General features: G+C 42.0%; 2 protein-coding genes across 9 annotated transcripts in view; one reads left to right on the top strand and one right to left on the bottom strand.

Annotated features, from left to right (window-relative positions):
• The window catches only part of LOC109876601 (vacuolar protein sorting-associated protein 13A), a 73,721-nt gene extending 69,515 nt beyond the window's left edge, over positions 1 to 4,206 (top strand). For 4 of the 7 annotated variants that reach the window (XR_004208225.1, XR_004208224.1, XR_004208226.1 and 1 more), the window contains one exon: positions 105 to 4,206. Coding sequence is in view for 3 of the 7 variants with exons in the window: in XM_020469007.2 (XP_020324596.2) it covers positions 105 to 155 (51 nt within the window). In the remaining 4 variants the exon portion in view is untranslated. The remainder of the gene's footprint in view (positions 1 to 104) is intronic. The other 3 variants (XM_020469007.2, XM_031818317.1, XM_031818324.1) reach the window with 1 other exon arrangement.
• On the bottom strand, positions 4,097 to 21,139 carry LOC109876583 (guanine nucleotide-binding protein subunit alpha-14-like). Of its 2 annotated transcripts, none has more exons than XM_020468990.2 (7): positions 20,885 to 21,139; positions 8,803 to 8,987; positions 8,467 to 8,621; positions 7,865 to 7,993; positions 7,620 to 7,746; positions 7,052 to 7,205; positions 4,097 to 6,794 (listed from the first exon to the last, which is right to left on the bottom strand). In XM_020468990.2, the coding sequence occupies exons 1-7, from the start codon at positions 21,006 to 21,008 to the stop codon at positions 6,607 to 6,609; spliced, it is 1,062 nt and encodes a 353-aa protein (XP_020324579.1). In that variant the 5' UTR covers positions 21,009 to 21,139; the 3' UTR covers positions 4,097 to 6,606. The 2 variants fall into 2 exon arrangements, with proteins under 2 accessions (XP_020324579.1, XP_020324586.1); XM_020468997.2 differs by lacking the exon at positions 20,885 to 21,139 and adding an exon at positions 20,208 to 20,787 and having other exon boundaries at positions 4,201 to 6,794.
• Positions 21,140 to 21,825: the final 686 nt, after the last annotated feature.

Here is a 21,825-nt window from a genome sequence, read left to right as displayed (position 1 = left end):
TTTTTTGCTGTCATTGCACACACCAAACAATATTTTTCAGCAAATAACACCAAACTGTAATTCTATGGTTTAGTGTTGAAATGTGTGGTTTTGTTTATCTACAGTGGGTTCTTACCAAGCTGGAGGATGCCAGGGAGAGTCTACACAAGTACTGACTGGTTACTCCAATAGGGCCACCAACCAGCACTGAGACATGGCAAAAGTACAACGTTGACTGATAGTGTGTGTGTGTGTGCGCGCAAGGGTAGGGTGTGCCTCTGTCAGTATACTACCTACTCACCCCCAGGTTAGACTTGCTCTTTCATTCACACAGACACTCATACACAGACACAGACACACACACACACACGGACTGTCTGGACATCTTGCAGACACACAGGCTGCACTAGCTAACACTATCACTGCTCCGGTTGTACACAGCCATGTGGCAGAAATATCTCCTTGCACTTCCTTAAGCCAGTTTGGTCTGCCAGCGGTTGTAGAAGAGGCTGCGGGTGGGAGTATTCGAAGGCAGTAAACTACTCGCTGATGTTCTCTGTGTCGTTGGCACAGGTGAAGTGGGAGTAAACAGTCTCTCTGTCTAGGTTCTGCTCCTGGTACATATTCAGGATGAACTCCCTGGTTGCTTTAGGGTCATTCTGTGTGCGTTTCTCTATCAGAAGGCAAGTCATGTCAGGTTGCAGTCCGTGTGTCTGTAAAACAATGTGTTTGTATGTGTGTCAATGTCACTGCTATGATTGTACACAATTATGTGCCAGAAATGTCTCCCTTTCCTAAATATGTTTGTTTTTTAGATTTTCTTTGAAGAAGTAGGTGCCTGAGGGACTTTCCTAATGGAGCTCTGTCATCACACTACAATTTGTTTGACAGTTACTGAATGACGTGCTTGTAAAGATATTGTGGCCAAATCATTGTGGAACTCAGAGCACTGTTTTTAACTGCCTTGATGTGTCTATGTTAAACAATTATCTTACTGTTGACATAGGAGGGGGAAAAGCATTTAAACTTTTTGTAAAATCAGCTTGTTAGCAGAGTCCAGTCCAAGATGCTAATGATTCTGTTCCAAGACTCACCCTATTCCATTCCACCTCTTCCTAAATCACTGTTGTTTTTCTACACAATTCTGCATGCATTTTTTTATGTTAATCTGCTCTACATTAATTTCAGTGGAGTGTGTGGATGTGTATACTGAGTGTACAAAACATTAAGAACACCTGCTCTTTCCATGACATAGACTGACCAGGTGAATCCAGGTGAAATGTATGATCCCTTATTGATGTAACTTGTTAAATCCACTTCAATCAGTGTAGATGAAGGGGAGGAGACAGATTAAATAAGGATTTTTAAGCCTTGAGACATTGATTGTGTATGTGTGCCATTCAGAGGGTGAAATGGCGTGACAAAAGATTTAAGTGCCTTTGAACAGGGTATGGTAGTCGGTGCCATGCCAGGGTCAAGTGCAAGTGCTGGTAAAATGTTCTGCGCATGTTGGATTTTTTTACGTAGCTGCTGTCCATGCCGCATGTTCCAACTACTGCATTCCAACCCTCAGTAGGCTATTAAGCATGATTTCTTGTTATTTTATCAGGAGGGGGGGTTAGGCTACATGTAGCTATTTACATGTTATAGCCTACACAAAAGACATGATCAACATGGTCATACAAAGTTGTTTTCTATTTTTTCTTTACTGTGAGCGGACCAAGTAATTGGGCGTCACTCTAAAGCGGGAAGGTGGAATAAACGAGTCAGGAGTAGGTTTTCTTGATTGAACACAGTTCTCTATTGAGGGCATTTGGTCAACACAAACACTCCAACATAATCAATGAAAATCTTCCAAGGAAAAACATACATCTTCTCCAGATGAAACAGGAACACAATAGGCTTATCTTTAAACTACAACAAAAAGTCACGGGATTGTCACCGTCTTAGTGGTTCTTCCTGGATAGCTCTCTCTCTCGGTGGCCATCTTCCAGAGATAGTTTTCCCCCCTCCCTCTCTGCTGGTTCCATTCTCTCTCTTATAGGGGAAGGAGAGTATGTCATTAGTACCGTCAGCTGTGCTTAATTGCCTCTGGTTACCTTGTCTCCCATGCCTTGTTGGGCTACTATCTATGAGCCCAGCCTGCCCTCTGGTGGTCCTTCCACATTACTTTTCACTCCCTTTTCTCCCCAATCGGTAGTTAGTCTCGTCCCATCGCTGCAACTCCCCTACAGACTCGGGAGAGGCGAAGGTCGAGAGCCATGTGTCCTCCGAAACACGACCCTGCCAAGCCACACTGCTCGCTTAACCATGAAGCCAGCCGCACCAATGTGTCGGAGTAAACACGGCCAAGTGGCAACCATGTCAGCGTGCAGGCACCCGGCCCGCCACAGGAGTTGCTAGAGCGCGATGGGACAAAGACATCCCAGCCGGCCAGACCCTTCCCTAACCCGGACAATTGTGTGCCGCCTCATGGTTCTCCAGGTCGGCTGCGACACAGCCCGGGATCAAACCCAAATCTGTAGTGACGCCTCTAGCACTGCGATGCAGGGCTTTACACGGAGCCCAAACCGGCTGCGCGTGTGCGCCATCGTGCATAATTGTATTTTGTCCCCCTACACCAAACGCGATCATGACACAGGTTAAAATATCAAAACAAACTCTGAACCAATGACACTTATATGGTGATTGGCATCTACACGTTCATAGTATTACCATGACAACCGGCAAAACATTTAGTCTTTCAATCACCCACGTGGGTATAACCAATGAGGAGATGGCACAGTTGTCGAGCTGCCGTGTCTATCGGCGCCATATCAAGCACAAGCAAGACACGCAGTCTTATTGGCGATTTAATGTTATTTTTTAAATCAGAATTGCAAACCTTGGCTAAGCAGGAGTCAGACAGGCAGTCTAAGTAGTAGTTATTTTTCAGCAACTGGGTTTGCTGTGCAGGGTTTTCCAAACTCTGTGCACGTTTTGGTTTTTGCCCTAACACTACACAGCTGATTCAAATAATCAACTAATCATCAAGCTTTGATCATTTCAATCAGCTGTGTAGTCCTGAGGACCAAGTTTGGAAGGTGCTGGCGCTAGTGGCAACGATATGGCAGCAACCACATCACCAAAACGCAGATCGTTTTTGCCCCAAGTCAATGTGTAGGGACTGCGTCCTGCTTGTGTGACTGCATTATCCATTACAACAGATGGAGAAGCTTGTAGCCTTCATAATGGCCTTGAATGTTTGTTCAAATCGCTGAAGGGTTTTAGTTGCAGCTGTTCAGGAATATCCGGCTACATCATGGTTCAGAAGACGGTGTGTAAAGTGAGGGAGGTGGAGTGAGCAGCAGCTACGTAGAAAACATGTGTGCGTAAAATAACACATGCACAGAATGTGATCTGGAGCTTTTGAGAAATAGGTTTCCAGAGGGGTGGGGGCAGAAACTCTGGATTCGCAGCCAGGTCCTTTAAAATCTATGGGTGGGCTTGTGTCTCCTCATTGGCAATTTTCATGTTTTTTATGCAGCAGGTATGCAGTGCCATTAACGACAAGAGAGATTTTAAAATATAAATACAGTACCAGTCAAAAGTTTGGACACAACTTTTTTTTACTATTTTCTACATTGTAGAATAATAGTGAAGACATCAAAACTATGAAATAATACATACGGAATCATGTAGTAAACACTAAATTGTTAAACAAATCAAAATATATTTTATATTTCATATTCTTCAAAGTAGCCAATCCTTGCCTTGACAGCTTTGCTTGTTGTAGAAACATCCCAAGGATGATCAATGGAAATAGGATGCACCGGAGCTCAATTTTGAGTCTCATTGCAAAGGGTCTGAATAGTTATGTAAATATGGTATCTGTTTTTTCTTTTTAATACATTTGCAAACATTTGTAAAAACATGTTTTTTTGTGGGGGTTTTTCATTATGGGGTATTGTGTGTAGATCAATAACTTTTTTTTTTTACAAATAAATCTATATCTGTCACACTTCAACTCAACAAAATGTGAAAAAAAAATTCAAGGTGGTGTAGATCTATAGGCACTGTATATGTCTATCCCCCAGTTCTGCTTGACATTTTTTTTACTGACACGCACCAATAAAGATTTTACATCAAATACAATTTTATTTGGCACAGTTTAAGGCAGGTATGAAATGTTTATGTGCTAGCTCCCTCAAGAATGCAGTACATTAATAAATAAAAGTCTACATTTAACTACTGTAACAATTTATTGAAATGTAACAAATGTATCTTGAATTTATTTTTGAAAGAAACAATGTAGAAAATAACATGCACATAATGAATAAGAAAATAGTCACAACAATTTATGAACAGAATTCTTTCATGACCAAAAATCTGTTATTGTTAGAATACATATACACTTAGGGGTGAATCCTCACTGCTAAAAATTTTAATTAAGTGGAAGGATTTGCCCCTAAATGAATTAAAGTCTCAGGTAAATGTCCCTATGTTATTCCTCTCGCAAGGCACTTTTGACAGATTACTTGGCTAAAACATGCACGCTTGCTTCACTGTTTAGATATATGGTGATGTATTGAAATAATATATAAATACAGTATCTGTATGAAAACCAAAACAATTTGCATTTTATTCAGCCAAGTGTTGCTTTTCTCACATTTAAACAAGTAAAAGACTTGGCCAAATAATGAATTCACAATTCCACTTGCACTCTCATCACACTAGTGCTCACTGAGGAGTGTTAGACAGGGTTAGGTAGGTTGCTTTCTAAATGTTATCCATTACAGTTATTAGTTACCTGTCCAAAATTGTAATCCGTTTTTTAAGTTATGGACTACCCAAACTCAGTAACATAATCTGATTACTTTCAGATACTTTTGAATTATTGTCCCCTTAAAAGTCATTAGAAGAAGACAAAAAGTATCCATCAAATGCATTTGGTGTGTCATAGTGGTCTCTGACTTGTGGTAAGGCTCGCTCAGGTGGAACAAACTTAATCTTGCACCTCTTACATTTTTAGGTAATCCAAGAAGTAGTCTTAGTTTTTCAAAAGTATCTAATCTGATTACATTATTTTAGCTGTTAACGTAACTGATTACAGTTCGTTTTTGTAGTTACCTGTCCAAAATTGTAATCAGTTACTCCCCAAACCTGTAGATAGATCATAGTTTTACTGTTATTTTTTTTTGTAAATCAAAAGGTGCTATACTTAACTCCTTCCTCTATACAAGATAAATCAATTCAAGTCATCCATTTCAAAGAACGACAAAGACGATACAAGAAAAATATATTTTACGTTAAAAAAATACTTTGGCATCCTCGTCACAGTGAGTAGACTTTTCTTTGTTTCAAAAATATATGTACAGGAGATTCTCTCTTTAGTGATCTGATGGTTTTTATTCAGATACCATTTCCAAATGGTATAGATGCTCAACCTAACAAAAGCACTCTGGACAGAAAAACAGCATTACAAATCATGTTGGAACCAAAATTATTTCCCAATCGTTTCGTTCTGAACAGAACAACACTTTTTTTTGTTCCATTCTACTGTTCCGAACAGCAAAATAAAGTTCTGAACTAGTTCGAATCACAAAAAAGTACCGGTTTATATCATTCCTTTCTGTTCCTTTTTTAAATCTGTGAAATCAACAGTTTTGTATGTACAAGTCTAATTAAATTACTTCAACAAACAGTGCAGATAGAGCAGGCAAGCTAGTTGTTTACATGCGCGATTGACAGATAAGTGTAGCCTATGGACCAAGATGCAACTGAGGGTCTCTGGGAAGAGAGAGTGTTGAGGAGGAGGTTTGAAGCACTGGGCATCTTGTTATGACATGCATTATCTGAATTAGGTCCACAGAATTATACCTAGGAGGAGCGGCTTCTATGGAGGAACTTTGAATGTCTTTTGAGCTAGCTAACAAGCTTGAGTGTGCAGAATGAAACACTTTTTATAGTTAATAAATCCTACGTGAAACGTTACAACAATGCACATGGCATCCTTAACTAGCATATAAAAAGTTAATCCATTCTTCTCTAGCTAATTAAAAATGTCTCTCCACATCTTCTGAATCATGTTTGTAACATCAGTACAGAATCCTATGCTTCTGATGGGGGAGGGGCAGGTAGCCTAAGCACGCACCCACACTGGCAAAGATTCTCAGCTTGCAGGCAAACACTGGAAAACGTTTCTGAGTGACAGAGTGAGGGCTTTGCATAGGCGCATTGTTGTGTTTTGTGAGACTAGAACAAAAATGCCTGGAACGTAAAATAACGTTATTAACTGATTCCCATGCTTTTCAAATAACGGTTCTGTTCCGGAACAGTATGGATCACTTTCATTCCCAGTTCTGTTTCTGTTCCTTGAAAAATTTTATTGTCCGGTTTTCGGTTCTGTTCCCTGAACCGGTTCCAACCCATGCTACAAATCTAGCAGTCAAAGCATTTTCTTCTACCGCATCAATCTAACGTTCCAACCTTATACATATACTCTCAAGTCTCTTAGCCTGATCCTAGATCTGTATGTGCTTTAACCAACTCATGTCAATGACAGTTAGAGGAGTTGTCTAGAGCACATGCTACAGATCTGGGACCAGGCTAGATGTCTCTTAACCTCACAGGAGCCTTGGCTCTCCTCTAAATAATGGCGAAGTCCTTGAGGTGATTTTTGACGATGGTCTCTCTGATAGCAGCAAAGACAAAGCGGATGTTCTCTGTATCAGTGGCACAGGTGAAGTGGGAGTAAACAGTCTGTCTGTCTAGGTTCTGCTCCTGGTACATCTTCAGGATGAACTCCCTGGCTGCTTTAGGGTCATTCTGCGGCCCTGGAAACAACAGCTTTAGTTATTGCGTGTGCATGCGTAGCGGAGGTTTTTCGGTGAACTGCCCTCTTGTGATGAGTAACCTTGCTTGAGACCTGAAAACCTGTGTTAGCTCCCACCACGAATGCCTAGGCTTTAGCTCAGTGGGCTAACATGGCATTGAGTCATGTGGCCATCTGGGTTTGATACCTGGTTGGTCGTGTGTGTTCTCTTACTATACTGATAAGAATAGCGGTCACACAAACACTACTAGAGCTTACCAGTGTATTCTGGGAAGTAGTTGACAAGGTGGGAGCGCGTGATCTTCTCCTCTAGGATGTCGGTCTTGTTAAGGAATAGGATGACAGAACATTGATGGAACCAGGGGTATGTGATGATGGTCTTAAAGAGTGCTTTGCTCTCCTCCATACAGTTCTAGGGGAGAGACAATGCATGTATAGTAAGCGGATATGAAAGCCCATACTTAAGCCATAAGGCCAGAGGAGGCGTGGTATATGGCCAATATACCCTCAGCCATGGTGTGTATCACAAACCCCCGAGGAGCCTTATTGCTATTTTAAACTGTTTTAAACTTTTCAACTTCGAGCAGTATAACTACATGTTTTGTCATTCCTGTGGTATTCGGTCTGATATACCATGGCTTTCAGCCAATCAGAACCCAAGACTCAAACCACCCAGTTTATAATCTCACATAATGTGTGAGATACAATTGACTTTTACTTACCAATTTTACACAACAGCATGTTTGCCCATGGATGTGGCCCACAGGTGTATCAGTAAAATATGTCCAGTGCCTGAACACTGTGCTCTGACTGACGGGGAGCTCACCTGGTCACATTCAGCCAGCACCTGGTCGTATTCACTGAGCGCGGCCAAGAAGATGATGGACGTGATGTTCTCAAAGCAGTGGATCCACTTCCTCCTCTCTGATCTCTGACCCCCCACATCCACCATCCTGTCACATCAAGCCAATGTTAGGAGCGTTGCTTGTTGGTAATAGTGTTTCCTCAAAACATGTGCTCAGTTGAGATTGGAGAAGGAGCATCATTAACAGAACCAAAGTTTCCCCTCACCTGAAGATGACTTCTTCCATGTCAAAGTGGTACTCGATGATTCCCGTGGTCGGCACTCGGACCCTCAGGATGTCCTGCTCAGTGGGAAGGTAGGAGGCCTTTGCGATCCGGTCCAGGTCACTCAGATAACTGAACAACATAGCATAAAGAGAATATGTTTATGGGAATTGTGTGATCACCAAAAGAAGAAAAAAATGAACAACAATACTACAAACAATGAATTAAAAACTTCAGACTGGTACAGTATATGCCCCCAAAAGAGTGTCATTTGAAAGACTCAGCTAGAGTCTTAACATTGTCCATGTAATAACAGCATGCTGGCAGCAAATTTACATTCCAGTGTGAAGATTGATTTAGTTCTCTACCAGGACATGCAGGGGGAAACATTTGCAGCAGCACAGATTTAATCTTTAATTAAGGTTTGAATGGCTTTGCAGTCTTACGTTATAGTGTAATTACTTTTGTCAATAGAGATGTGGTCTTTGTTACCTGACCAGGAAAACTCCAGGCCCTAGTTATAGCCCATAACCAGGGCCTGTGTTTTTTTCCTGATCATTATCAGGTTAAGAGCAACTCCTGCCCTATGACTTATGTCTACTCACTATTTGGCGGCGTCAGATAGCTGGTACTCCCTGCGGCGGGCATAACACTCCTGTACTCCACCGTCCCTCCACAGGCTCCTGATGGCATCCACATGGCCTCTCTCCAGATCATTCACCATGTCCACCTCCACCTCACTCAACATGCTGGCATAGCCCTGGGAGGGAGGGAGCAAACAACAAGATGGTTGGGGTGTTCATTAGGGCACGCAACGCAAAATGCTTTAAACCTCTTCACAAATTAAAACTAAAATAGAGTTTATTTTTGGAAAAGTCCTTGGCTCCGTGATCAGCTGGTGCGGAAGCAGACCTGAGGTGTGATGTGGCTGGGATTCTTGCCTTATTCTGGGCCTCCAAGAAGGGGATGTTGAGGGTCTCCATGGCGTGAATCATGGACTGCATGGCAGTAAAGATGTTGTGGTACACCAGCTTGGTGAAGCCTCGCTTGTCCTCCTCTGAGTAGCCGGCGCCATGGATGATTCTCATCTGTTTAATGAAGGTGCTCTTCCCACTCTCTCCAGCACCTGGTAAAAGGGGAGAGGGGTGAGTTGAGGATGGGGAAGGAAGGAATACATGGGTAATTGAAGAAGTGCGAGGCACTATATCCAGACAAGGATAGCATCTGGACCAACAAACCAAAATCACCTATTACAGCCCTATTCACATTTAGACACACACACATTCTCAATCTCCTTTCCCAGCTGCTCCTGCCAGCTCCTTAGATTTCTTGGCCTGGTCAGTGACCAAGAACAACATCTCTATGGATACAATAACTATTGTGATGTGAGCTCTAGATAATGATCCTGGAGAGATCCTTGACAAGGTTCCTCAACAGAACCTAAATGTACCTCTACCACCATAACAGGACCTGTCTGTTATGGGCACAATTTATTTAAATTTTTTACTGAAACAGGGAGTGACTACCAGAATATATCTATATATTTTTTAACTAGACAAGTCAGTTAAGAACAAATTCTTATTTACAATGACGGCCTACACCGGCCAAACCCGGACAACACTGGGCCAATTGTGCTCCGTCCTATGGGACTCCCAATCACTGCTGGTTGTGATACAGCCTGGATTCAAACCAGGGGGTCTGTAGTGACACCCCTAGCACTGAGATGCAGTGCCTTAGACTGCTGCGCCACTCGGGAGCCAAATATAAGCAAATATAGGACCCAACATCTGATTTGGACCAAACGTCTTCGTTCCATTGAGTAAGACATGAGGAATCCAATAAATTAGTTAAAAGCCACCCACGGACCCCCCACATCCCACCCAACAAACCAGTATCAGTTCTCTATGTCTGACAAGTAGTATGGAGGTGCGGTTTGGAGTTTTGCTTCTTCATCCTTTGTAATGTATTATCTGTGAATTTGGTCATGTTGTTTTCCCCTGTTTAGAAAAATGTGCAATTGAAGTGGTTAGCATTATTTAGCATAAATTAGTGTGGAAATACTAGGTTTTGTCCACTAGATGCCACTGTTCCTGCTACTGCCACACCCTTTCATACATTTATTAAATTGATCACAACATTTTCTTTGCAGCTTTGGGTACAAAACCAATAGCTTTTGCTCATGATGAAAGTAAATTGGGTTGTCAAGCCAGTCCTCCATGAAAGCAATTACATTTGTCCTTCTCTTAGAAGCCTAATACGTCAACCCAACTCTTTGAATAGTCCAGCAACTGGCAGCTCTATGGTGCAATTCTTTTTTTATATATTTTTCATTTAGCAGATGTTCTTATCCAGAGCGATTTACAACTAAGTGGGACAACCACATATCACAGTGTACATTTTTACTCAAAATAGTAGCAATCAGCAAACGTGGAAAGAAAGTGTGAGTTAGATCACAAAAAGGGTTTTATGGGGGGGGGGGGGGGGGGTATTATTTAAGATACTGTATGAAGGGTTTCAGAATAAATACATTTTAAAAATTACCCCCTTTTTCGTGGTATCCAATCCAGCTACTATCTTGTCTCATCGCAACAACTCCCGTACGGGCTCGGGAGAGACGAAGGTTGAAAGTCATGCGTTCTCCGATACACAACCCAACCAAGCCGCGCTGCTTCTTAACACAGCACGCATCCAACCCGGAAGCCAGCCGCACCAATGTGTCGAAGGAAACACCGTGCACCTGGCAACCTTGGTTAGCGCGCCCGCCACAGGAGTTGCTGGTGCGCGATGAGACAAGGATATCCCTACCGGTAAGGCCCTCCCTAACCCAGACGACGCTAGGCCAATTGTGCGTCGCCCCACGGACTTCCACGGTCACGGCAGAGCCTGGGTGCAAACCCAGAGTCACTGGCAGCACAGCTGGCGTTGCGGTACAGCACCCTTAACCACTGCGCCACCCGGGAGGCCCCGGGTTACAGATATTTTAGGAAGATGGGCAGGGACTCTGCTGACCTAGCTTCAGGGGGAAGCTGGTTCCACCATTGGGGTCCCAGGACAGAGAAGAACTTGGACTGGGCTGAGCGGGAGCTTTTTCCTGGACACATATTAAGCCTAAGTGGACAAACTGAATTGCTTTCATGGAGGACTGGCTTGAATTGTGTGACCACACTATTTATTTTATCATGAGAAAAAGCTATTGGTTTTCTACCCAAAGTTGCAAAGGAAACATTGTGATTCCTTTAATAAACACAAGAGACCATCACAATGGATAAAAAGGTGTGGCAGTAGCAGGAACAGCAGCAAGTAGGGGGGGGGGGGGGTACATGGGTGGCTTTTGATCATTTTATTAGATTCCTCGTCTTACTCATTGTTAGGAAGAATTATGGTCTAAATCGGATGTTGGGTACTATATTTATTGAAGATTATATGAATCCTATTAATTAAAATGGCCAATTTGGGTGCAATTAATTTGCCAAATTTCTCAGAGATCAAATTACATTTCAACAAAATAATGTTTCAGGAATGATAATCTAATTTGTTTATAACTACAGAAACAATTTCAGCACAATTTGAGATGGTGGGTGTCAATCCTGTTTCTTGTGATTTTTGAGGTGGGGCGCAGCGGGGCGCAGCGGTCTAAGGCACTGCATCTCAGTGCTAGAGCTGTCAGTCCCGGGCTGTATCTCAACCGGCCGTGATCTGGAGTCCCATACTGCCCTACCAAGCAAAAAGGCAGTAACTGCTAATTTGGTTGAAAATGAGTTAATGGCATTTTTTTATACATTAAATACATGCTTAATTATGTGGACAAGTATCCTGCCTCTTATTGTGTTTTGGAGAAAATGGGGGTCATGTTAGCAGTAACTGCATAAAGTTACTGTGAAACCAAGGTAAATAAAAGCCATTTCTCTCAGTTCCACGCTATGTGCAGTCACTGCCTTTTTGCTTGGTAGGGTAGCATAGGGCGGCGCACTATTGGCCCAGAGTTGTTAGGGGAGGGTTTGGCCGGGGTAGGCCGTCATTGTAAATAAGAATTTATTAACTGACTTGCCTAGTTAAATAAAGGTTAAATACATTTTAAAAATCAAATGACCCACCAGATTGTTAGTTCAGAGGAAATCACCGGGATAGGCGAGGTGAAAAATAGATGAAGAGTGAGGCTGTTCCTAAGAAGTGTGCTGTTTTAAAGAGGGGGTCAGCTCAGCCTGGTCTCATATACTACACGTAATATAGTAACATATCAAACTAAATGGACTGTCTCGGATTTACGTACATGATACGAAATGCTCCGATACCAGGTTGGTCAGCAATCTTTTTTGCGTTGTTTCTGAGAGGAAGACAGACAGGCTCATTCCTGGCCACCATTTATTCACAATTCCTGGAGCCACTCAGGATTTAAACATGTCAGCATGGATAATTGTTGCCAACAAACACCAGACCCCAACAGGTACAGAACACAGTTTCTCTGTTGCTGGGTCTCCTCTGTCTTTAGTCTGCTATGAAGACTTAAATAAACTCCAATGCACCTCACTGAAACACACACCCTCCTTCCAGCCATTCATTTTCAGCTACCCTTGGAAGACAATGGAAGTGGACTTCGAAAATGCTTCTTCAAGTTAATTGGACAGTGTGCTTTATGTGTTGAGCTCTAGGGGGTTTCCAAGAGACTAAAACCAAATAAATGAGTTGTTGCTAAGGAAACTATATTTGCAGACATATGTACATAGGCTTTAAAACATATTGAATGAATGTTACTTTCAAAAACTAGCCAGTCAATATTCTAATGAGAAAAACATGAAAGTGTGTACTCAAATAGCCACCACCCCACACAGATCCATCCAGAAGACATAATGGGCAGGGACTTGTGCCTGACAATGACCAATCAGAGGCCATAGGCACTTGTGAATATTAAGTTGACCAATCAAAGAGAGAGTTAGCATGTATAACTGACCAAAGCAGTCAGAGAGGGACCTGGAGTTTGCACTTACCCTCATGACCTAATAAGCCATAGAGATACAATATAAATGTTCTATTTATTTATGTTTTAAACGCTTTACTGAAGATTGGTTGATCCATCCATTTGCAATTGAGATTAGAATGTGCATGTAGTTTTCCAAATAAATACAATGAGTTCTATACATGTTTTGTAATATACAAACTTAAATCCATTCATTAGGACCTTCACACCTGAAAGATAATATGAATGACCTATTTATATACACACACACACACACACTGAACAAAAAGTATAAACACAACATGCAACAATTTCAAATATTTTACTGAGTTGCAGTTCATATAAGGAAATCAGTCAATTTAAATTCATTAATTAGGCCCTAATCTGTAGATTTCACAACTGGGAATACAGATATGCATATGATGGTCACAAATGCCTTAAAAATGGGCTTCACAAGAGGAATAACTGTGTAAGAATGCTGTTCATTGACTATAGCTCAGCATTCAACACCATAGTACCCTCCAAGCTCATCATCAAGCTCGAGGCCCTGGGTCTGAACCCTGCCCTGTGCAACTGGGTCCTGGACTTCCTGACGGGCCGCCCCCAGGTGGTGTAGGTAGGAAACAGCACATCCACTTCGCTGATCCTCAACACTGGGGCCCCACAAGGATGCATGCTCAGCCCCCTCCTGTACTCCCTGTTCACCCATGACTGCGTAGTCACGCACGGCTCCAACTCCATTATCAAGGCCTGATCTTGGGCACAGGCATTAAAACATGTTGGTATTACAGACTTGGACAGGGAGAGGTTGAAAATGTCAGTAATCCGTCTGGCAATGCGGCCTTGTGAATGGACCTGTTTAAAGGCCTTACTCACATCGGCTGCGGAGAGCGTGATCACACAGTCTTCAGGAACAGCTGATGCTCTCATGCAGGTTTCATGGGCCTTTTGCCTCAAAACAAGCATAGAAGTAGTTTAGCTCGTCTGGTAGGCTCGTGTCAATGGGCAGCTCTCGGTTGTGCTTCCCTTTGTAGTCTGTAATGGTTTGCAAGTCCTGCCACATCCGACGAGCGCCAGAGCCAGTGTAGTATGATTCAATCTTAGTCCTGTATTGACACTTTGCTGTGGGGACCACGTCATCGATGCACTTATTGATGAAGCCAATGACTGATGTGGTGTACTCCTCAATGCCATCGGAAGAATCCCAGAACATACTCCAGTCTGTGATAGAAAAACAGTCCTTAGTATCTGCTTCATCTGAGCACTTTTTTATTGATCACTTTACTGGTGTTTCCTGCTTTAATTTATGCTTGTAAGCAGGAATCAGGAGGATAGGATTATGGTCAGATTTGCCAAATGGAGGGCGAGGGAGAGCTTTGTATGCATCTCTGTGTGTGGAGTAAAGGTGGTCCAGAGTATTTTTTCCTCTGGTTGCACATTTAACATGCTGATAGAAATTTGGTAAAACGGATTTAAGTTTCACTGAACACTCCCCGGCTACTTGGATAGCCGCCTCTGGGTGAGCATTTTCTTGTTTGCTTATGGCGGAATACAGCTATACTATCGATGCTGTCTTAGTGCCAGCCTCTGACTGTGGTGGTATGTAAACATCTACGAAAAATAAATACAGATGAAAACTCTATAGGTAGATAGTGTGGTCTACAGCTTATCATGAGATACTCTACCTAAGATGTCCTTAGATGTCATGCACCAGCTGTTATTTACAAAAATACATAGCCCGCCCACCCTTTGTCTTACCAGACGCTGTTGTTCTATCCTGCCGGTACAGCGTATAACCAGCCAGCTGTTCAGCCACGATTCGGTGAAGCATAAGATATTACAGTTTTGAATGTCCTGTTGGTAGTTTAATCATGCTCGTAGGTCATCTATTTTATTCTCTAAAGATTGCACGTTTGCTCGCAAAATGGATGGAAGTGGGGGTTTATTAGATCACCTACAAATTCTCAGCCCGCCCTTTGGCCCCTTTTTATCCACCTCCTCTTCACGCAAATCACTGGGATCTGGGCCTGTTCCCGAGAAAGCAGTATATCGTTCGCGTCGGGCTCGTCAGACTCGTTAAATGAAAAAAAAGATTCTGCCAGTCCGTGGTGAGTAATCGCAGTCCTGATGTCCAGAAGTTATTTTCGGTCAGAAGAGAGGGTAGGGGCAACATTATGTACAAAATAAGTAAACATAATATGTAAAAAAAATATTTTTAAAACACATTTAAACGAACAAAAAAACACAATTTGTTGGGGACACATAAAACATCTGCCTTCTTCTCCAGCGCCATTATGTGACATAGAAATGTTGCCTGTAATCCATGGCTTCTGGTTGGGGTATGTGAAATTGTTATATTACTGCACTGTAGGAGCTAGACACACAAGCATTTCACTACACCCACAATAACATCTGCTAAACATGTGTATGTGACCAATACAATTTGATTTACCATACCATTACCCATGTGGTTACCACCACCAGTCAGTTTCTCTGTCTGTCTGTCTCTCTGAATGTCTGCCCAGCTGGCCTCTCTCCCACTCAGAGGAGTATTTTGCTGTAGGCATTAGACATTACCATAACCACCCAGCCTGCCACATTGACCACAGGAACAGACACACACACCTACACTTCCTCTTTCTTGGGAGGTGTGAGGACAGTAGCCTACACAAAGCCCTGCCACAGAGTCTGTATAGTCTCTCACTGAAGTATGAGGAGGCTGTAGCTGATGTTGGTGTAAAACAGTGATGGTTCACTTACCTTGGGGAATTTCCATCGAGCACCAACAAGTTCATAGGAAAATATTACATTTGGTGTCAAATGACAGCTAAGGCATAGACACATTTTCCAACCATTTCCCCAAAAAGTAAAGGTTTTGATTTCTAGATAAAACAGATAGAAAAGGGCTCTTAGAAAACATCATACCAGAAATAGTCTTAAATGGGTCAGAAATACACAATAATGTTGACGTAAAGACCCCTGCCAACTAATATCAACACATATATTTTGTTTTGGAGAAAATCTTTACCTTCTGTAAGTTTAAGAAATATTACCTTGTGCCTTGTATTTCCATTACCAGAAACCCACAGATCTTTAAGATATACTATATATACAAAAGTACGGTAAATTTCCGGACATTTTCCATGGTTTTAGGAATTGTGCTTAAATTCATCAAAAAAAAGTTAGCTTATAACAGTGAACCTTTTTTGTGGGATACACATAAGGCAATGCTAGGTCTTGGGAATAGTTTAACCAAAATATGTCACAATTCAATGGAATTGCAACCCAGTGTGTTCTTCCATCACATGTACAGCTGATTTTCAAGATCTTACACACTAATGAGATGCTATTGAGTCCACACTACTACACTGTCTGAGCCAAGGACTACATGCTTTCTGATACATTTTGATTACAATACTGGGTGGGGTGAATATATTTCATATGACATACATCATTTTTTTGTTAACTAGTAAATAGTAGCCTACAGCAAAGTGTGTTTAAATCATTTCTAACTTGTTAACAATTTCTGCTAGTTAGTTTTTGCTACCATTTGGGTTTTAGCTTGCTTGAGTCTGCTAACTTAGGAGTGTTAATTCACCTGTTTCCATAAATTGCATTTTAAAAATGTATCTTACAAAGGAGTTAATCTAGCTGCTTCACTATTTATCTGTATATGCAATTGTATGTTGTTGTTTTTTTACAAAAAAAATTCTAACCTTTACAGGATAATGCCACGGGCACTATCTGATGTGTGGAGACATTTCACTGCAGCTAATGTAGAAGGAAAAGTTGTGTACATTTGCAAGTACTGTGCCAAATCATATGTGAAGAATGCAACAAAGATGCAAAATCATCTGGCCAAGTGCATAAAGTTCCCTCAGGACAACAAGCAACGTCTGACAAAAGTCCCTCTAGTTCTATTCGAGGTGAAAATGATGAATCAGACACCTTATTGATAGCAAGAGCTCATTGTCCTCCTGGAATCCAAAGTTTGTTTGACTCAATGGAGGAACGTAGTCAGAGAAAGGCTGATGAATGTCTTGCTCGAGCTGTGTATACAACTGGTTCACCTCTGATGCTCACAGGCAATGTGTATTGGAAGAGATTTCCGAATGTTCTTCACCCAGCATACACCCCTCCAACCAGACATGCTTTATCTACTCATTTGCTGGATGCAGAGTTCAGGTGGTTAAGAAAATCATAGAGAAAGCAGACTGTATTGCAATCATCTCTGATGGGTGGTCGAATGTTCGTGGGCAAGGAATAATTAACTACATCATCTCCACCCCTCAAACAGTATTCTACAAGAGCACAGACACAAGGGACAACAGACACACCGTTCTCTACATTGCAGATGAGCTGAAGGCAGTCATCAATGACCTTGGACCACAGAAGGTATTTGCACTGGTGGCAGACAATGCTGCGAACATGAAGGCTGCTTGGTCTAAAGTGGAGGAGTCCTACCTTCACATCACACCCATTGGCTGTGCTGCTCATGCATTGAATCTGCTCCTCAAGGACACACTCCACAAGAGAGCCAAGGAAATAGTTAAGTATGTGAAGGGTCATCAAGTTATAGCAGCAATCTACCTCACCAAGCAAAGTGAGAAAAATAAGAGCACCACATTGAAGCTGCCCAGCAACACCTGTTGGGGTGGTGTTGTCATCATGTTTGACGGTCTCCTGGAGGGGAAGGAGTCTCCAAGAAATGGCCTTATCACAGTCTGCCGATATGGACAGCCCCATCAAGAGGATCCTCCTGGATGATATATTTTGGGAGAAAGTGCTAAGCAGCCTGAAACCTATAGCAGTAGCCGTTGCACAGATTGAGGGAGACAATGCCATTCTGTCTGATGTTCAGACTCTGCTTGCAAATGTAAGACAAATCCGTACTGCCCTGCCCACTTCACTGTTGCTTCAAGCAGAGGAAACTGCAGTTCTGAAATACATCAAAAAGCGTGAAGACTTCTGCTTGAAGACCATACACGCCGCAGCGTACATGTTTGACCCCAAGTATGCTGGCAAGAGCATCCTGTCTGATGCAGAGATCAACAAGGCGTATGGTGTCATCACTACCGTGTCTCGCCACTTTGGCCTGGATGAGGGCAAGGTTCTTGACAGTCTGGCGAAGTACACTTCCAAGCAAGGGCTTTGGGATGGAGATGCAATATGGCAGTCGTGCCATCGTATCTCATCAGCCATCTGGTGGAAGGGACTTTGTGGATCTGAGGCTCTTTCCTCTGTTGCCTCCATCATCCTCCAAATCCCACCAACATCAGACCGGTGTGTCTGTTGTCGCCTCAGAGCACAACTGGTTCTTGTTTGGGAACACACACAAAAGCACGCAACAGGTTGACCAATACAAGGGTTGAAAAATTGTGACAGACTGGACAGAGACAGACTGGACAGGACTAAATCTGAACCAATCAAGTTTAGATAGTACAGTGAGTAGGGCACAGTAAAGTACAAGTACACCACAGTATTGTACCGTAAGTAGAGCACAGAAGAGTACAGTCCAATATGATACAGTAGTACAGTGAATAGAATGTAGTGTATTGTGCTGAACTATACTCTACTCCACTGTACAAGGTGACATGTCATAGCTGACACCCCATTCTTTCTGCAGACATCTTTGACCCTTAATTCGGAGCAGGTATTGGAAAAGGTGGTCGTATAAAAACCTGAGGGAGATTTTACCGTAATTTCGTTACGAAAGTTTGCATCTGCGCAGTTCTTCCAATAAATTAGTTTTTGTACATTTTTCTGTGGAAATTGTAAAACATTGTCCTTGTGCATAGAGTTGTATGGTTTGTTACACTTTGAAATCAATGGTTTTTGTTTGGCATACATTTCAAAGTGAAAGAACTGAGTCAAAGCTTAATTATGTTACTGTAGAATAGCCCCTTGACTGTGCAATATGAAAGTGTTACAATACGCATGGTGATCATATGTAGATCTGGACCAGAAACCCTTTTCAATATGTGCTGAATGTCTCCCACGAGTTTTACTGTGGCCAGTCACGGGTCTAATGATACCTTTAGAGACATGTACAGTTGAAATCGGAAGTTTACATACACTTAGGTTGGAGTCATTAAAACTTGTTTTTCAACCACTCCACAAATTTTTTGTTAACAAACTATAGTTTTGGCAAGTCGGTTAGGACATCTACTTTGTTCATGACAAGTAATATATCCAACAATTGTTTACAGACAGATTATTTCACTTATAATTCACTGTATCACAATTCCAGTGGGTCAGACGTTTACATACACTAAGTTGACTGTGCCTTTAAACAGCTTGGAAAATTCCAGAAAATTATGTCATGGCTTTAGAAGCTTCTGATAGGCTAATTGACATCATCAGTCAATTAAATTTGTACCTGTGGATGTATTTCAAGGCCTACCTTCAAACTCAGTGCCTCTTGATATCATGAGAAAATCAAAAGAAATCTACCAAGACCTCAGAAAAAAAATTGTAGACCTCCACAAGTCTGGTTCATCCTTGGGAGCAATTTACAAATGCCTGAAGGTACTACGTTTATCTGTACAAACAATAGTACGCAAGTATAAACACCAATGACCCACGCAGCTGCTCCAGAACCGCCATAAAAAAGCCAGACTATGGTTTGCAACTGCACATGGGGACAAAGAATGTACTTTTTGGAGAAATGTCCTCTGGTCTGATGAAACAAAAATAGAACTGTTTGGCCATAATGACCATTGTTCTGTTTGGAGGGAAAAGGGGGAGGCTTGCAAGCTGAAGAACACGATCCCAACCGTGAAGCACGGGGGTGGCAGCATCACGTTGTAGCGGTGCTTTGCTGCAGGAGGGACTGGTGCACTTCACAAAATAGATGGCATCATGAGGAAAGAAAATTATGTGAATATATTGAAGCTACATCTCAAGACATCTGTCAGGAAGTTAAAGCTTGGTCGCAAATGGGTCTTCCAAATGAACAATGACACCAAGCAGGCTTGTAAAGTTGTGGCCAAATGGCTTAAGGACAACAAAGTCAAGGTATTTGAGTGACCACCACAAAGCCCTGACCTCAATCCTATAGAAAATTTGTGGGCAGAAGCTGAAATAATTCTCTACTATTATTCTGACTTCACATTCTTAAAATAAAGTGGTGATCCTAACTGACTAATGACAGGGAATTTTTACTAGGACTAAATGTCAGGAATTGTTAACTGATTTCAACTGTAGTGGCTCACACACTTCGCTGCCTCTCACGCACACACAGGACAGGAGAGCACAGAACAAGGTATTCACTTAAAGCATAACTATGCTTGTTGGCTATATGGCAAACAAATATATTCAAGTTATAAACATGATCAATTCGGATGTATTCTTAACGATAATATATGGCTTTATAACGTGTTTTGTGTTTACCTGGTGAAGACGTAGGAATCCCCTTATGGGAGTAGAAACATAAAATATCCAGTGTTTGACATTTTAATACGAGTTATCATGGGCATGTGCATTCCAAGCTTTCCTTTTTCATGCTAGCCTTTTGTGTTTGAGTTTAGAGCACACTTTCGAGGAGAGTTGATCAGGCAAAACTGATATGAAACTCGCGGCTGTATTTGCATGGCTTTGCATGAGAGCATAACTCCGGTACACCAGTTACCTGCGACTACAAACACTTCGTTGTGGCCAAGGCCCAACGCAAGCCACTAGAATCTCGTAATTAAAAGCTTCCCAGATAGTTTTTGTCGACATTGAAAGTGAGGCCATCCATTTCTTTCAACTCAACATTGAAAAAAGGCGCAAATTTGTTGCACCTGAACTAATCTGAGCATAAATCATAGACCGCTATGACGACACACCAAATGAAAGTAAAATAATATTAAAACTAATGCGCTCCCAGTCTGCACAGTATTGTCATTTTACTACATATATTACTATTATTCTAACTTTAAATTGGTACGTCTACAACACTCTGATACCCTACTGCTCCCTTCTTCACCTGATTTTACACGTGTGGTCCAGGATTGACCTAAGTAGCCTAGGACCCTAGGCTATGCACTAAGCAGTGTGCACTTCTTGACAGATGTGACAGCTCTCACCTAATAGCAGCAGTTTGAGTTCACTGCCCGAGTCTTTCTTGTCCTGTCTCAGCTGCCTGTCAATCTCCTGATTGATTCTGTGATTATCCTTCTCCTCGGCCGACATACAACATCCAGCCATCATTAACCAAACTTTGCAGGCGTAAAATTAACGAGCAATGATTATCATTGAAGCAGTCACTATTACATGGGGCTCTGGTACATCTGAACTCCACGGTCGTAGGAGGACGCATCTCCACGGGGGCGTGGCGGGGACGGGCGCGCCTTACACCCAGTAGATCCCCTGCGGGATGGTTACATACAGGTAACACACTTTGTATCCCTCATTTACTCAAGTATCAGCCTGGTCTCATAGACTCGACCTAATATAGTAAAGGTAAATCCAGGACACTCAAATTAGTATGTTATGTTATTTTTGGTATGGTTACATAAGACAGAAGGTTACTTATGGCAAAAGTGAAAGTGGGGTGGATGGTTGGGCGTATACTGCTAACATCCGGCAACCCGAAGGTTGCATGTTCAAATCCTATCATGGACCATTTTAGCTACTTAGCAACTTTGTAACTACTTAGCATGTTAGCTAACCCTAACCTTAACCCTTTAACCTAACTCCTAACCTTAACCCCTTACCCTAACTCCTAGTGAACATCTAGTAACCCAAAGGTTGTGTTTTCGAATCGCATCAAGGAAAACTTTAGCATTTTAGCTAATTAGCAACTTTGCAGCTACTTAGTAACCTAACTACTAACCCTAACCTTACCCCTAACTCCAAGCCTTGCTAATGTTAGCCACCTAGCTAATGTTAGCCACAACAAATTGGAATTTGTCAAATAACATGTGTTCTGAAAATTGCAATTCTGAACATAACATACGAATTGTAATTCGTAACATATCATACGATATGGATGATGGAAATCCACAAATTAATACATACCATATGA

The sequence above is a fragment of the Oncorhynchus kisutch genome, linkage group LG3 (assembly GCF_002021735.2).
Source record: "Oncorhynchus kisutch isolate 150728-3 linkage group LG3, Okis_V2, whole genome shotgun sequence".
NCBI classification, from domain to species: Eukaryota; Metazoa; Chordata; class Actinopteri; order Salmoniformes; family Salmonidae; genus Oncorhynchus; species Oncorhynchus kisutch.
Note: the sequence above shows the minus strand (reverse complement) of the source record. Positions and strands in the feature narration are given on the sequence as shown.